Source organism: Salmo salar, chromosome ssa12 (genome assembly GCF_905237065.1).
Source record: "Salmo salar chromosome ssa12, Ssal_v3.1, whole genome shotgun sequence".
NCBI classification, from domain to species: Eukaryota; Metazoa; Chordata; class Actinopteri; order Salmoniformes; family Salmonidae; genus Salmo; species Salmo salar.
The window spans coordinates 47,949,577-47,965,734 of record NC_059453.1 but is presented as its reverse complement, the minus strand read 5'-3'; the positions used below and the strand labels follow the sequence as shown (position 1 = coordinate 47,965,734).

The window sequence follows — 16,158 nt, the reverse complement described above, 5'->3', positions numbered from 1 at the left end:
TTAATGTGTGTCCTTAACTGTGTAGGTGTACCACAGTCTCTTCTGGCCTCTGGAGTTCACTGTCCCCAACAGGGACAACAACAAGTGCTACTCCAAGATCATCTGCAATAAACTGGACAATGTAGGAACCCTCTCTCCTAACTCACCTGACTACCTGTTTGATTTGTGGATACTGCAATTGTCACTTTTGCTGTATAGAGTTCAAAGGTTCTCACACTGAAAAATTCAGGAAACCCGAACAATGATTTTGTTAGAGGAACAAAAATCTTCCACCCTTGTCTCTGGTCAAGAAGCTATGTGAACACTTTGTCACTTTTGACACCCATGTTTCTGAAAGCTATTCTAGAATAACAATGGACACACGTCAAATTCAATAGCCATATTGAAGAAGAATACAAGTTCCGATATGCAGGGTCTGGCTAACAAACTAGTAGATTACCTATACACCTGATCTATCAGTAACATCACTCTCTCTCTGCAGGACCGTGTGATCGGATTCCACTACCTGGGGCCCAACGCAGGCGAGGTGACGCAGGGCTATGGCGTGGCCATGAAGTGCGGACTGACTAAAGAGCAGCTGGACAACACCATCGGCATCCACCCCACCTGCGCTGAGGTAAGACTGACCGCACACCAGCTGCAGGCCGCGTTTCATTCCATAGTTGCTCCTCCATTTTTGCCCTCGTTTTCTGTCCTCCTTGGATCGGTTGTAGACACAAGATGTGTGTCTTCTATCCATCTCCATCTTTCCCATTAATCACTTCTATGACTGCTTTTGATAGACATAAAAAAAAAACGTGAATGTATAACATGCAAGTCCCTCCACGGTGCAAAAAAGTAACTTGCAGAACTTTTTCTGATTGTCTGAGTCGATCTGGCAGTGAGCCATGACCAGTTATTCGACCTTAGAGCCTATCAAATCAAGAATTTAATTGTTAACTAAAGGCTGGAAAACTAACTACTGTAACAGCTGACCAGTTAGTACCACAGGTAACAATTGCCGTTACGTTTAAGGTTAATGTTATCACAGTATTTTGTAGGAAGTGTTCCCTCTATCCATCTATCTATGGTTGTAACTTTAATCGGTTGCTTTTGTCCAGTTTTTTTTACATTTGTGAACGAGCCGCAGCGCCTCACCAAACCAGAGATCAACAGTTGTTCTGCTTCTTCTCTTCCAGATCTTCACCACCATGGAGGTGACCAAGAGCTCGGGCGGTGACATCACCCAGGCGGGCTGCTGAGGTTAAACCCTGCTCGTTTAGCAGGCTGTCCCGTTCTTCATCTTAGATATCTCCATCTCGCCCTCCCTCTCACCTCGTATCTCTGCCAACCTGGCCCCCACTCAAATTCTACATCCAAGGCCAATCTCTTCTCAGGAAAAAACAATGAGGTGATTAGAAACCAGGGTGGTGGGGTCTGAATGAATAAAACCACTCCTTTGGGAATAGGGGTGGATGGGGAAATATGTCTCGCTGTCTGAAAGATTGAGCCAAAAGATGCACTGAGGGGGCCTGTAGCGTGGACATACAAGGTGAGATAATGAGATGAGGTGAGTTACGATCTATGGGACAGCCTACTAGACAGCGGGGTTACTCTGCTGCTTTTTACAAGGTGCCACTTGTGTCTTGCTCAGAGGTGCACCACCCCTCTAGGGATGTGTGAGTGCTATTTGACGTCCTGGCCCTTAACCCAGTCACTGTGGTGGGCTAGGACCGATGTCCCTCTGTGTCCAAATGCACATGGGGTGAACCGAACCCTTCGTCCAACTCCCCAACTTAAACACATTTTACATACGCATACATACACTCACGTAAGATATTGTTTCTTTTGTCATCACGACTCTTCTCTTCTGTCATGCCATCAACATTCTTGGCAGAAGTGTATTATCAAATATCTTAGATATGAAGAAAAAAAAACATAATTGAGGTTAATGTGGTTGGCAAAGTATGTTTGTTTTTAATCTGCATTTCTCATGGTATCGACCTTTCTCCACATCAAGGTCGTTAGCCTTAGATTAAAGACGCCTCCCAGTTCCAATTTCTACCAAAGTGTTACCCAAAAAAGTGACAGAAGTCAAGAGAAAAAGAGCCTCCGACATTCAAAGCTCTGCTGCTTCAGGAAACACTTTCTGTTAGGACTTCCAAGGAATGAGTACATAACTCGAATTGTACTGAATGTTAAAAAATAAATACATCTTAAGTTTACAGTGGAGAATTAAACAAATGCTTCTTTGTATCAGTTTGCTGTTTCGTTTGCCTCTGCATTATTTGTGTATTTAAGATGTAGCCAATCTGGTAGAGGACAGTATTTTAAGATTAAATAAATTCCTATGACTACTGTTGTTGAGCAGTGACACCGGTCAAACTGTATAAATGACTGCTTCACTGGTATCACCTTTGTAGATTATCTTTTGAAGACAAATAAAAGTTATGTCAACATGCAAGATCATCTTGGCTGTTCGTTTGCTGTCTCAAATTGAAGATATCTGTTACCTTTTATTTTTGCTTTTATCATGAAGCGACCTGTTCTGTGTGGTTGCCTAAGTGGGGTTAGTGGTTCATGGTGAAATCTTGACATTCTTGCATGCACAAGTTTACAGGAAAGTACTGAAGGACGTGGGGTGATTTAGGTTTTCCTTAGCAACCTGCCTCTTAATTTCCAGAGATACGGAGTCGGGTGTGTAGTCTTCAGTCTGCGGTGTCATTTCCTTCTTACTGGAAAGGGCCAGCCTACACCGTGATCCGCTTGTGTCATCTTACCATGTGTGACTGACATTGGAGCTGGGACATTACTTGCATATCAAAAATTATTATTAGTACAAGTGTATTGGTAAAGGGAAAGATATGTTGGCCATTTTTAGAGGCAATTGTTCTTCAACCTATATTATTGAACCTGTACGTTTTAAAGTTTAATTACAACTGAGGGAGGATTTTAGGAAAAACAACTCGATTTCACATTGTTTGCTGAGAACCCTCTTTCCATACAAGTGGGCGTGCTGTTTAATAGTGATGAGCTCATTAATGGATTATTTTAATTATCTTCATTCATCACCCACATCTGTACAGTGGATCAAGCCAGTCTGTTGAAGTGGGCACCCAACATCAGAAAATGGATGTTTTGGAACATTTTAAAATGGGGTATTTCCCTTTTCATTTTGTGTATTTATTTCTATGGGTCTATTCAGCCAGCCAAGTGGCGGTTATGATCAAAAGAACCTAGACTGGTGTGACGCTTTTGTTGGGTTTAGTGGTTCCCGTCCTACGCTTAGCTGTACGAACGTTGTCACCTGCACACGCTGCCATGACAACTCTGGCCTTTGTGAATTTTAATTTACTTTAGTACTACAGTTTAATTGAAACTCAATCTACCAGCGATATGATTAAATTAATCTGTCATTCAGATGAGCTTTTTAAACAAATGTGGAGCCAGTGGTGTAAAGTATGTAAGTAAAAAATACTTAAGTAGTACTTAAGTAGTTTTTTGGGCTATCTGTACTTTACTAGTTTTATATATTTTGGACAACTTTTACTTCACTACATTCCTAAAGAAAATGTATTTTTTACTCCATACATTTTCCCTGACAGCCAAAAGTACTCTTTACATTTTGAATGCTTAGCAGGACAGGAAAATGGTCCAATTTACACACTTATCAAGAGAACATCTGTGGTTGTCTCTACTGCCTCTATGGCGGACTCACTAAACACTTATTTGTTTGTAAATTATGTCTGAGTGTTAGTGTGCACTTGGCTATCCATAAATGAAAAAAACTAATTGTGCCGTCTGGTTTGCTTAATATAAGGAATTTGAAAGGATTTATACTTTTAATTTTGGTACTTAAGTATATTTGAGAAATTACATTTACTTTTGATATTTAAAACCAAATCCTTTTAGACTTTTACTCAAATAGTATTTACCTGGGTGACTCACTTTTACTTGAGTCATTTTCTATTAAGGTATATTTTACTTTTACTCAAGTATGAGAATTGGGTACTTTTTCCCACCACTGTCCGGAGCTCTACCCCTCTGTTAGTCAACCTTTTCCCTGAGTTTGTTCAGGGTGATATGAGTAATTCAAGGCATAAGACAGTTATTAGAAATGTGTGACCACGAACAATCCAGAGGTTGAATAAAGTGGGAAGTAGACTCTCTTCCAGTTTTGTTCTGTCCTTTGTATGGACAGATCCTAGATCTGATCTCAAATTGTATTCATGATGCTCTAAAAGGCCAAACTGACCCTAGATCAACACTCCTACTCAGTCTTTGTGGAAATGAGTCCAGGCCCCCCGTCCATGTGATTTTATTTGTTATGAGATAAAAGGCTGATCCTATATAAGCACTCCTACTCTGAGACGCGTTATGAATACAGGCCCAGGTAGGAAAATGCTGCTGTTTTGACTAACATTGTTTCAAGAATGAGGCTTGTTCTCCATACGGTTGTCTCTCACTGAGAAGGAAGTTGTGTCAAGGATTGCAAATGTGCAAAGACCCAAAGCCACAGTGTACTTTTGTTACAGGACCCACGGCTGGCAGTTCCTGTGTTGATTCACGATATGCTATCAATGACAAGACAAATATTAGTCCTGTCCCACTGCAAACCATGACCACAGTTATGGCTGGCCCTCCTTATCAACATGCCCTTACCACATCTTATGTTGTAATGAAGGAGTCTTTTGTTGAAATGTCCTTGTCTTATAGTCTAAAACAAGGTAATCTGGTTTTCCGTGCCAATATGTTATTCTTTTCATCAAACAATCAGTGGTGGTTAACTTAATTACATTCAATGGAAATATGCTAAGTAGCTTGGATTGCAACCTGAACAGGTAATGTAGTTTGCTGTATTACAACTCAATGTTTTTCAAACTTCCTTGAGCTGTGACTGACTCTTGCATCAGTGACTCACTGATCCTATCATTTAGTATGAATGGATTGATCATTCCTTATTACTGAGGTAATGTAGTGTTTGTATTTGGGGGTTCATTTTCCCACTTCTTCCTCATATGATCTACTGTGTTGTTCACACTGTGGCAGAGTGTGGGACATGGACTCAACGTTGCCCCCCTACTGATGTTTTGGACTATTAAAGTCACTGATGAAAAGCCTAGGTGCTATGTAGAGTGAAGCTTTTGAAGGCTTCCATGAGCCTTTATCGGATGTATTTAGACTAGGTTAAAGTGTGACCGCTCTACCAAACACCCTTGTATGAATGTGACCAGTAGATAACTTTGATACAAAATAAGTAGAGATGTAAAATAAGTAACATTTTCAGTTACAGACTGAGTTACGAATAAGGAGAATCATTTTGTTTCTCCTTGTCTCATGTTTCACTGTTATCATTGATGTCCAGTAGGGGGCAGCACAGTCTTATATTCCTCTCCAACCACTACCAAGTCCATGAAGGGTTAGTGTGTTCTCATTCCAATACATCAATCAACTGATCTCAGAGAGCATTACTGTTATTCCTACACCCTTCCAATACCAGCCTCCTGGTCCCTAAATTGAGGGTGGGTCCAAATTGACAGCCAGTGATCAATCAAGCATGAAAAGGTCATTGTTGTTCATCAGCATGAGAAGGTGAAGGTTTTTAGCCGAACAGATAAGAGTTTGCAACTTGTCTAGCTCAAGTGAGAGCAAAACAATTATTTGCGTAAAGACCAATACTTTTGATTGTATTATTTTTTACCCCTTGTATGCGTTTGGGACTATTCAAGAAGCACCATTATCAGCTAACGTCTTGGACTTTTCCCCCCAGAATTACCTTGGAATGGCTACAGTTTGCTGTACTGTGTGGGAACATGATATTCCCAATAAACAAATGTACTCTTCTCCTCCTCCGGAGAAAATGTGTTTCCAATGAAACCCTGGAGCCAGTGTAGGGTTTTCAAGGAGGAAGAGGTGGTAACGGGGAGGTAAGAAGTGAGGGAGTGAGTGAGCTCATATACCTCAACACTGTCAGAAGGGAGCTCAGCCTTGGACCTGTGTCAAGTGCAGAGCAAAAGACCATGCCAGGCTCTCGCTCACTTGCACTTTGCTGTCACCTTCTCCTTTGCCCTACTAATGCTAAAACAGTTACCACAGCAGATTTTAACTAGGCAAGTCAGTTAAGAACAAATTCTTATTTACAATGACGGCCTACTCCAGCCAAACCCAGACAACACTGGGCCAATTGTGCGCCACCCTATGGGACTCCCAATCACAGCCAGTTGTGATACAGCCTGGATTTGAACCAGGGTGTCTGTAGTGACGCCTCTAGCACTGAGATGCAGTGCCTTAGGGATCGGGGGACTTAGTGCGTTCATCTTAAGATAGCTAGGTGAGACAACCACATATCACAGTCATAGTAAGTACATTTTTCCTCAGTAAAGAAGTTATCAACAAAGGCAGTGCTAGTAAGAAAAGACTGGCAAGGTTTTATTTATTTAAAAATAAAAAAAAATGGGGGGGGGGGGTCTAGTTAAACACAGGTTTAATGTCTAGTCAAACACAACAGACTAATTGGCCTCAGAGCTGACAATGACCACTCACCATTATCTCCCTCAAACTGCCAAGCTTCACACCGTCTCCCTCGTTTGATCACTTGCATGGTTCCTAATCCACACTGGTTCCGAGCAGGACCTTCTGCCCTGAGACCCAGTGGGAAGCGGAGGTGCCAAATATCTGGGGGGGGGTCAAGAGGCAAAGGCAGGACAGGACATGTTACTAGCTCTTAATTAGCTGTGCATGCCCTGACCCGAACCTGGGTCCAGCGACTGTCATGCCAACAAGTTAATCGTTACGCCAAGTGATCCGAACATCTTGACAAGGTTGCTAGGTGTTGGGTTAAAGTCGCTACATTACCCTCTTCCTTTGGGAGAGTGTGTCCCCACGCTTCTCTTTACCATGTCCCTCATGTGTACACGCCTCTCCAATGGCCCCACTTCTGACACCAATGTAGCAATTTCGGGTCCAGCAACTGTCATGCCAACACCTTAACCGCTCTGCCAAGAGGTCAAAACCTCTTGACGAGGTCGCTAGGTATTGAGGTCACTACTATATGATCAGCAAACAGATTATACAGTCCCTATAACAACCGCATGTCCACTTAAGAATAAGTATCCCTAATACATGTATGCTGTAACTACGAGTAGATTGTTGAATATACATGCCTTTGGTGAGAGGTTACATATACATTTTAGTCATTTAGCAGACGCTCTTATCCAGAGCGACTTACAGTAGTGAATGCATACATTTCATTTCATGCATTTCTTTTGTACTGGCCCCGTGGAAATCGAACCCACAACCCTGGCGTTGCACACACCACACCATGCTGTGTGCAACCATGCTCTACCAACTGAGCCACGGGGATGAAGGTATAAGAGATGTATAAGTAGGCTGCTATGCAACAATTTGTACCTAGACTGTAATTACGCTATAACAGCGTATGTAGCTACCATGTAATACTAAATACTAGAATGCATCATTATCTTACTTTATTACTGATAACGTTTAGTTAGCCACTACTGGTAGATGCAGGGTCAATAAACCCATGCCAAATATTGCTTGATTTCTAAAAGGCCTTATATAGCCTAAATATCACTGGAATCATATCATTATCAATAGCATTGCATTGATATTGCATTGATACCAGAATAGTTCATTGAATACGTATCATATTTATTTCCCAAATGTTCCAACGCTTGGGGGTGTATGTAGCCAAAGCGTCACCCGTACCATACATGTTTCTGGAAAGTAAAGAGTTAACAGCAAAGCTAACATTTGGAAAGATCTTAAGCTCTGAAGGGTTGCTGAAGAGCATATAAACCCCTTCTTCGTAAGAGAAGTCGATTGCCGTTTTAATTTCTAATAAAATACCTTCTACCCTGGCCAGTAAATTTGTTCAGAACTCGAGCGACTGGCATGGCAAGTGTTCTGCAACTAATTATTTGCTGACTTCGCGTAACTGTCGCTCCTTTTGCGGTTGGACTGTTGTAACTTTTCACCGGCGCAGGATATGCGTGGATGCACATCAAAATGATGAATCGCACAAGTAACAACCAGCAATTTGACTTGAAGAGACGGTTCTATCTGTACCCGAGCAATGTACTCGAATCTCCAAATCCCTAACGTTACTTGAGCGTTGCACGGTCCTTTTTCGCATGAACCACAGAAGGACTTGGGTCGGCTTTGTCGTTCCTAAAGATTCAGGATGAGAAAACCCAAAGTTAATCGGATGGTTCTTGCAATGTGCTTGTGGTGTTTTATAATGGTTATATTCTATTTTCACAGCAACCTGAAACCAGGTGAGTCAAATATCCTGCACAAGCCTTTTACTGTATTCATGAATTTGTCATATTTCACTACATTGAATGGAATATGCATGTTTTCCCATGTGTTCCCAAGTGACTTTTGAATTTATCTCTATTAAAACTCTTAAATGGCATATTTTAGGAGCTAAAAAAAATCCATTGTATTTAGACAATGAATAATATTATAATAATAATAATGTCTCCTGTGATCTAATACAATGTGAATAGATACCAGGGCATGTCATATCCAAACCATGGATGATAGCCAAGTAGCCTGCAGCCTTCCATGCAAGCACTTATTCATACTTTTCATTATAATGGGTTTAAAAAGGCTCAATAGAGGTGTACACAGTGTACAAAACATTAGGAACACCTATTTCTGTTACATAGACTGACCAACATCAATAATCCTTTATTTGATGTTGGTCCCATGTGGCTCAGTTGGTAGAGCATGGGTTGTGGGTTTGATTCCCACAGGGAACCAGTACAAAAAAGTACAAAAATGCATCCACTCACTACTGTAAGTTGCTCTTCTCCTAAATTACGTAAATGTAATTTCACTTGTTAAATCCACTTCAATCAGTGTAGATGAAGGGGAGGAGACAGGTTAAAGAAGGATTTTTAAGCCTTGAGACAATTGAGACATGGATTGTGTTTGTGTGCCATTCAGAGGGTGAATGGGCAAGACAAAATATTTAAGTACTTTGAAAGGGGTATGGTATTAGGTTCCAGGCACACTGGTTTGAGTGTGTTTAGAATGGCAACGCTGCTGGGGTTTTCAAGCTCAACAGTTTCCCGTGTGTATCAAGAATGGTCCACCACCCAAAGGACATCCAGACAACTTTACATAACTGTGGGAAGCATTGGAGTCAACATGGGCCAGCATCTCTGTGGAATGCTTTCAACACCTTGCAGAGTCCATGCCCTGACCAATTGAGGCTGTTCTGAGGTCAAAAGGGGGTGCAACTCAATATTAGAAAGATGTTCCTAATGTTTTGTACACAGTGTGTATGCCCATTTACTTAACAGAAATTCTACTTCAGTGAGAACGTTTGTCATTTTGCAGACTTGGCCAAGTTGGCCTGACTAGACCTACACCACACGCTATACTACTATAGAAACACATCTCCATTGCCTTGCTGTCAGTGAGTAAACCACAGAGCTTATATGTTTAAAGTGTGTGTTATTGTGTCTCCCCACCCCACTCTCACAACAGCTTTCACAAATGTTTTACCTCATGTCCCACCCTGTCTCCGTTTCCCTTTGGGACTTGGAGCAGAATGGAGGAAAACTTTAATTACCCACCTGATTGGTTCAGTGTTTCCTCTGCTATGTGGAATAACGTGGTGAGAGTTTGCTACTGTTAGTGTATCCGTTCACTGTGAGACCCGGCCTTCTCCTGTAGCCCACATTGGTCCCTCTTTGCCCGTACAATGGCCTCATTCAAACATGTCCAACCATACTAAGTCCATGTGGTCCTACAAGGTAACATTTTGGGATTTTTATAAAACTTTTGAACAGAATGGTCACCTTTGTGGAGCTCTGTAGGTGCATGTTGCTCTACGTATGACATTTTTTGAAAGAACTTATTCCGTTTATCAAATCAAAGTCCTAAACTTCAAATGTTGTTGAAATTACTCCCTTTCTATCTAGCATAATGCCATGAAAGGTTTTGCTCAAGCTAAGGTCAATCAATATGGGTTTGTCACTACTACATTTATAACCAAAATGCATTTTACGGGTGTATCTTATTGTAGGTCTTCAGCATGACATAAGCACAAATGTGTGCATGGTTTTCTGTAACAGGAAATGCCACTGAGCATGCAATAGATCTACATGAAAGAGCACACTTTCATACCAATGCACAGGTCTGGGGAACAAAATCTGTGTCCTTTGGCCAAATGAATTTGGATAGGCTTCAAAATGTTGCAGTCGGGCGTGCAGATGAGACTTTGGGAACATTTCAATTTCTAAGTCTGTTTTGTCAGACCCCAGTCTGACGTAATGTCTTACTATGTTAACAAAGGGAGAGTATCATATCACGCTGCACAGCATTGTTTAACTTACAAAAGGGCAGGGTCATTTTCTCCCACTTGCTGAATGGGATTTCTGTGTGCACAGTCCTCACTCTCAAGTTCAAGGAAGATAATTACATAGACTGCACCAGATGCTGGCTATAGCCTCTGATCCCCTGACCCAGGAGACACAAATCAAATGTTTGTGGTGGCCATGCTAAAATCAACGTGTATTCAACCCAATATACCCTTTGTGGTTTGCAGCAAAAGCCAGTGGATCTTGAGGGTCAGACAAAAGCCTTGGTGGAACAACACGACTTTTGAAAAGATGTGAGACAGCATACGTGGCACTAAACCTCAATGGAATGTTATGTCACAGACATACTGCCAGGATCCTTCCACCACTAACCTCTCTATATGCCCTGTAAGCCAGTGCATGCTTCTGTGGTGTACAAGTCAGATATATGTTTTACAAGTGGAAGGGGGAAGGGGGAAAGAAGACACACAAGGCTCCAACCAATGATTTCACTGATTTAGTGCTGATCTGAGGCCTGATTGCCCTATCTTGGTCCCAACCATAATCATTATGGCTGACTAAGGAATCCTGGCCGTAGATCAGTGCTTGGGGCAACTATCAACTTTGTATGAATGTGAAGTTGGTCCCCACCTCATACCTGCCTTGCCTGGGCTTGATTCAAGAGCATTGGGGTCATAAAATACTTATCTGCTCAACACGTGAGTGTCAAAAACTATTTCAGTACCCCAGACTAATACAAATATCCTTAGCCACAAATCTGTACATTGTCTTACCTTTTAGAAGAGTATGAGCACAAACTGTCTTGAACTTTGTTCTGGGGAATGTTCCAGTTTCTCATATGTTTGTCATTGTTGTTTGACTTCAATCTAGTACTGCGTGTCCCAGAAGAGATACTGACTGACTGTCTGTCATGTAGATCTCGATGGTAGTCTCAGGTTGCCAAGTGAAATTAGTTCTGCCTGAGATTGCCGTCAGATCTGTAGCCATCTTGGGATATTGACGTCAGTTCAGTTCAGCCCTGCTGTTCCAACCTGTTCTTTTCCCCCTGCCAGTTGCAAATTCATGTGGATCACACAAGGTTGGTGTACCTTAATTGGGGAGGACAGGGTCATGGTAATGGCTGGAGCGGAATGGGTGGAATGGTATCAAACACATGGTTTCCATGTGTTTGATGCCATTCCATTTGCGCCGTTCCAGCCATTATTATGAGCCATCCTCCTGCTCAACATCCTCCAATGATGTAGATCAATCGCTCCAGGATTAGATTAGTTTGTGTGATGCAGGAACACGGATTTCTTCGCTCACTCTGGTTTTGTTCATAATTGGCCTCTATTACTTCCAGCTGCTCTCACCATGGCACAAATCCCTATGTAGGATTGGATTATCTTCCCACACAGAGGACTCCTGGGAATGGCAATGGGAATTCTCTCCGTCATTTAGTTTTGTGGAATTTTGATGTGCTCTGTCAACCCTGTGTTCTTGTTTTGTCCCCAGTTTTCACCTAAATGTTAGCTTTGGAGTTAAAACTGTTCCTAGATCTGTGCTGAAGGTCACCTTATCCACCCTAGACTGCCCATGCTGACTCAGCAATTTCGCAGATCACCGTTGAGCGCTTTGAGAGGCTTGTTCTCCTCACTAGGCGAAACACTTGTCTCCTGATCGGCACATAACAGGCGTAGCATGTAAGGTGTTCCCATGTCATCAACCTGGCACGCAATTAAAGACTTAAACCTTGGTGATGACCCAAAGAACCGCCTGGAAGATGACCCTCCTTGTGGAAGGAGGGTCATCCATAGCCTGCTTTGCTGCTATAGCAGCCTTGGTACTCTTTTTACCCCCACAAATGTGCCTATAGACAATATAAGCCCCCACCTGTTCTGTAATCCATACTATGTGTCTCGGGGAAAGACCAAGAAGATACCTGCCCCACATCTGCTTGCACTCTCCTAAGACTCTCACTCTCGTTAAAGAGATAACCCCCACCACCCACGCACCCGTGGATGTGCACTAACATCCTTCACATACATTGCAGCAGCAGCGGGGATCGGCCTCCACACAGCGGTGTCTCTCTCAGTAAAGCTCCTCTCTTTGGCAGACCTGGAGAGCCCGTGGAAGGGGATGGGGCCCCTGCTCCCCGAGGGATTTCCACAAAGAGCAGCATTCATGGCAGGGACAGGAGAAACACACATTGGCCTTTCTACGTTCTGCATCTCCTAAGCTCTTGCTACTGTACCAGAAAGGGAGAGTGGGAAAGAGAGAGGATCAGCATGGGGTCTAGTCAAGTAAACTAATAGGACTTGGTCAGCTCACATTAAATGGGTTTTTGGTTGAGTGCTATGAAAACCTTTATAGAGTACCTCGGTATGAGTCATAATACCCATAAAACCAAGTGTTCAAACAAGGATATGGTTCCAATCGTTTTTCCACCATTCATTTTCCCCTAGGGGAGTTTAGAAACACTTAAAATAAGGGCTGCGTTTCATGTAGGCTTACCTTGGCATGACGTTTTTATAAACATGTAAATCTTTTTAGGACAAGGTGACTTTTATCCATATACAGTATGCGGCTGTATTTACTCCCCCAAAATGAAATGCTAATTATCTGCTAATGTGGCTATCATAAAGAACTACAAATGCCATGATGATCTGGACGAGACTGCCAAACAGAAGCAATGGTCAGAATCTCTGGATTAACTATCTAATGTTAGCTAAATTTAGTAATTAATAAATTGGCTACATTTCATTAAATTGACAATTCTGTGAACTGTTTTGTGCAAGTTTTAAATTGACTAAATACCTGTTAGCAAAGGTGTCAGCTAGAGATAACGTGCAGGAGCTTTCAAGGATTTGTGGTCTTGCACAATGTCTACTTTGATGCTAATTAGCATTTTCGAATCGGAGAATAAATAGAGCCAAATATATTGATAAAACTCATCTTGTCCGATTGAGATTTACCTGGTTATCAAAATGTCACGCAAAGGTAAGCCGGGACGTAACACAGCTCTTATTTTAAGTGTTTCTAAAATTCCCTATGGGAAAAATGAATCGTGGGAAAACGATTGGAACCATTTCCCTGTTTGACCACTAGGTTTTATGGGTATTATGACACCTCCACTGTGGGGCTCCATTAGGTAGACAAGTCTGTACTTGGGTTACATTTTTTTGTCACTTAGCTAGCAGATCTTATTCTGAGCAATACTCAGTCAACATATACAATGAGCAATTCTTGGGCTTTACTTAGGCCTAGATCTTCAGCAAATACAACAATTTATCTTCTGTAATTGGATGGGAAACTCCTGAACGTATTGCTCATTAGTTTTCATCCGAATAAATGTTAATTCATCAGAAGAATAGCAAATAGAGTGATTTGTAGATTTTTTTGTGTAGCTTTCCATGGTTGTAGAATGATAATAACTAGTGCTGTGACAATACCAGTATTGAATTTTTTTTTTCATGGCTAAAATGAAAACACGAAGCAGATCATTTTGGTCCTTTAAAAACCTGCTGTTTGTAAAATATTGTGTTCTGTAGCTTGGAAAATATATTAAAATTACTCTGGAAGACAACATAATGATGTCTGTTTCCAACATTATGGCTGTTTTCCTAAATAAGTTACATTCACTTCATGTTTTATTTCCTTGCCACGATACTAATAAGTATAGAGATACTGGTATCGTCCCGGCCCTAATAATAACAACAGGAAGTTAAGGTACTAAGAGCACATTGATTCAATGTGTCATCTCTGCTTGTTCCTGGAATACAGTAGCTATAGTGACATTCTGCCAGGTCCTGCGTCGTATATTCAAAAATAGTACTGACGTTACCTGTACTCCTGGCATTTAATTAGGAAAACATTTAAAAGGTTTGGGAGTGGTCGTATTTAAAATGTGTGCTGCCTTGACTTACAGTGGCAATTTCCATAAGGAAGTTGTAATGTGTTTATAAAACAGTTTGAAATACATCAATGTACTGTATCACTGTTCACCACAAAATGCCTCCACACCTTGGCACACGCTAGGCAAGGGCCAGGCCAAAGTGACAAAATTGCCCTTTGGGGACCCGTTCTCTCTCTATTACTGTACCAGTTGGCTCCATTGACAAATGTGGCAGTGGAAACACTTTTTTTATCATCAACATTATTTAAGCATCAACATTATTTTTGTCATTGTGATAGGTTTACCATTTGTGGGCCAATGTCTGTAGAGAAAGTAACCTTTAAATGGTCTTCTATACTGAACAAAAATATAAACGCAATGTAAGTGTTGGTCCCATGTTTCATGAGCTGAAATAAAATATCCCAGAAATGTTCCATACGCACAAAAAACGTATTTCTCAAAATTTTGTGCACAAATTTGGTTACATCCCTGTTAGTGAGCATTTATCCTTTGCCAAGATAATCCATCCACCTGACAGGTGCGGCATATCAAGAAGCTGATGAAACAGCCGGATCATTACACAGGTGCACCTTGTGCTGGGGGCAATAAAAGGCCACTCTAAAAAGTGCAATTTTGTCACACAACACAATACCACAGATATCTCAAGTTTTGAGGGAGCATGCAATTGGCATGCTGACTGCAGGAATGCCCACCAGAGCTGTTGCCAGATAATTGAATGTTAATTTCTCTACCATAAGCCGCCTCCAACATCGTTTTAGAGAATTTGGCAGTACGTCCACTCCAGCCCAGGACCTCCACATCCGGCTTCTTCACCTGCGTGATCGATTATATTTTTGGTCAGTATAATTTCAAGTTTCACAGTCATGTGCGCAAGTACAGTGAAATGCCTTTCTTGCAAGCTGTAAACCCAACAATGCAATGATCAATATCAATGTAGTACTTAAAATAACATAAGGTAGAACAAAAACACACGAGAAATAAAAAAAATAAGAAGAACACGAGAAAGTAAGAAGTTACTGTATATACAAGGTCAATTGTTCAGCATGGAAATGGTTGTTTCTCCACACAAATAACATGTAATTTCTATTAGCAAGACATCGGTTAGCAAGACATTAGCAAGTTATTTTTTAAATATTATATTTTAACATGCAGTTATTCAGATCTAACTTGCCAACTTAGTAGCTGTTGGGTTAAGTGCAGGTGGACTGCAGATGGCAAGCCTAGAGACTTGTTTTAATATGTATAGTTGCATCTATTGCTTCTCGTACTCTTTCCCTCCCCCTACCTCCTGGAAGTGCATAGTTTATAGGTTATCCCCAGCTACAGTGGTCTACAGTATATATTTCCCGCATGCCTTGCTGTGGCATGGAGAGTGTGAGTGTGTTCATTGTTCACAAGTGGCTTGGCATTCAGACTTGCCGAGTCTCACACGGGTGTGGAGAGAGAGACACACACATCGTCCGTTTGCCTTTTTCCTTGCCACACACACATACATTTTCCCTCTATACTCTATTCATCTTACAAAAGTAGTATTCAATTGCCTTTATCCTTGGTGGAACTACCATGTAATGCAGAAACAGCCTTGTAGACCACAGTGGCTGTCACGTAACCCTAAAACTGTCCCTGACCCTTAAATTAACCCTAACCTTAACTAAACCCTTAACCATGACCCTAACCGTAACCTATTTTTAACCAATTCTTAAATTAAATATTGGTTTGCAGGTCAAGAGTGTTTATTGCATTTCCCCTCCTTGACCCTGCTGCACACGTTGCTTCCTGGTTATACGGTGTATCTCTACAAAGTCACTCACTCCTGACTCATGTCACAGCAGCATCATCAAATTGGATTTAATGCTGCTTAGCCTAATGGGTATTTATAGAGCTTGGAGTTCAACAGCGTTATAAATATTGCGATGGCATGCTATTTGG

At 41.5% G+C, this 16,158-nt stretch overlaps 2 protein-coding genes across 3 annotated transcripts in view; both read left to right on the top strand.

The window, feature by feature from the left end:
• Positions 1 to 2,448, top strand: part of LOC106565239 (thioredoxin reductase 1, cytoplasmic) — a 30,926-nt gene extending 28,478 nt beyond the window's left edge. The window contains exons 14-16 of the mRNA XM_014132132.2: positions 26 to 121; positions 482 to 616; positions 1,179 to 2,448. Coding sequence (XP_013987607.2) covers positions 26 to 121; positions 482 to 616; positions 1,179 to 1,241 — 294 coding nt within the window. The 3' untranslated portion in view covers positions 1,242 to 2,448. The remainder of the gene's footprint in view (positions 1 to 25; positions 122 to 481; positions 617 to 1,178) is intronic.
• A 2,228-nt stretch (positions 2,449 to 4,676) lies between these two features.
• The window catches only part of LOC106565240 (carbohydrate sulfotransferase 11), a 28,317-nt gene continuing 16,835 nt past the window's right edge, over positions 4,677 to 16,158 (top strand). Inside the window, exon 1 of one of the 2 annotated variants that reach the window (XM_014132135.2) lies at positions 4,677 to 4,820. Coding sequence is in view for 1 of the 2 variants with exons in the window: in XM_014132133.2 (XP_013987608.1) it covers positions 8,183 to 8,276 (94 nt within the window). In the remaining variant the exon portion in view is untranslated. Of the gene's footprint in view, positions 4,821 to 7,726; positions 8,277 to 16,158 lie in introns of those variants that run through there. The other variant, XM_014132133.2, reaches the window with a different exon arrangement.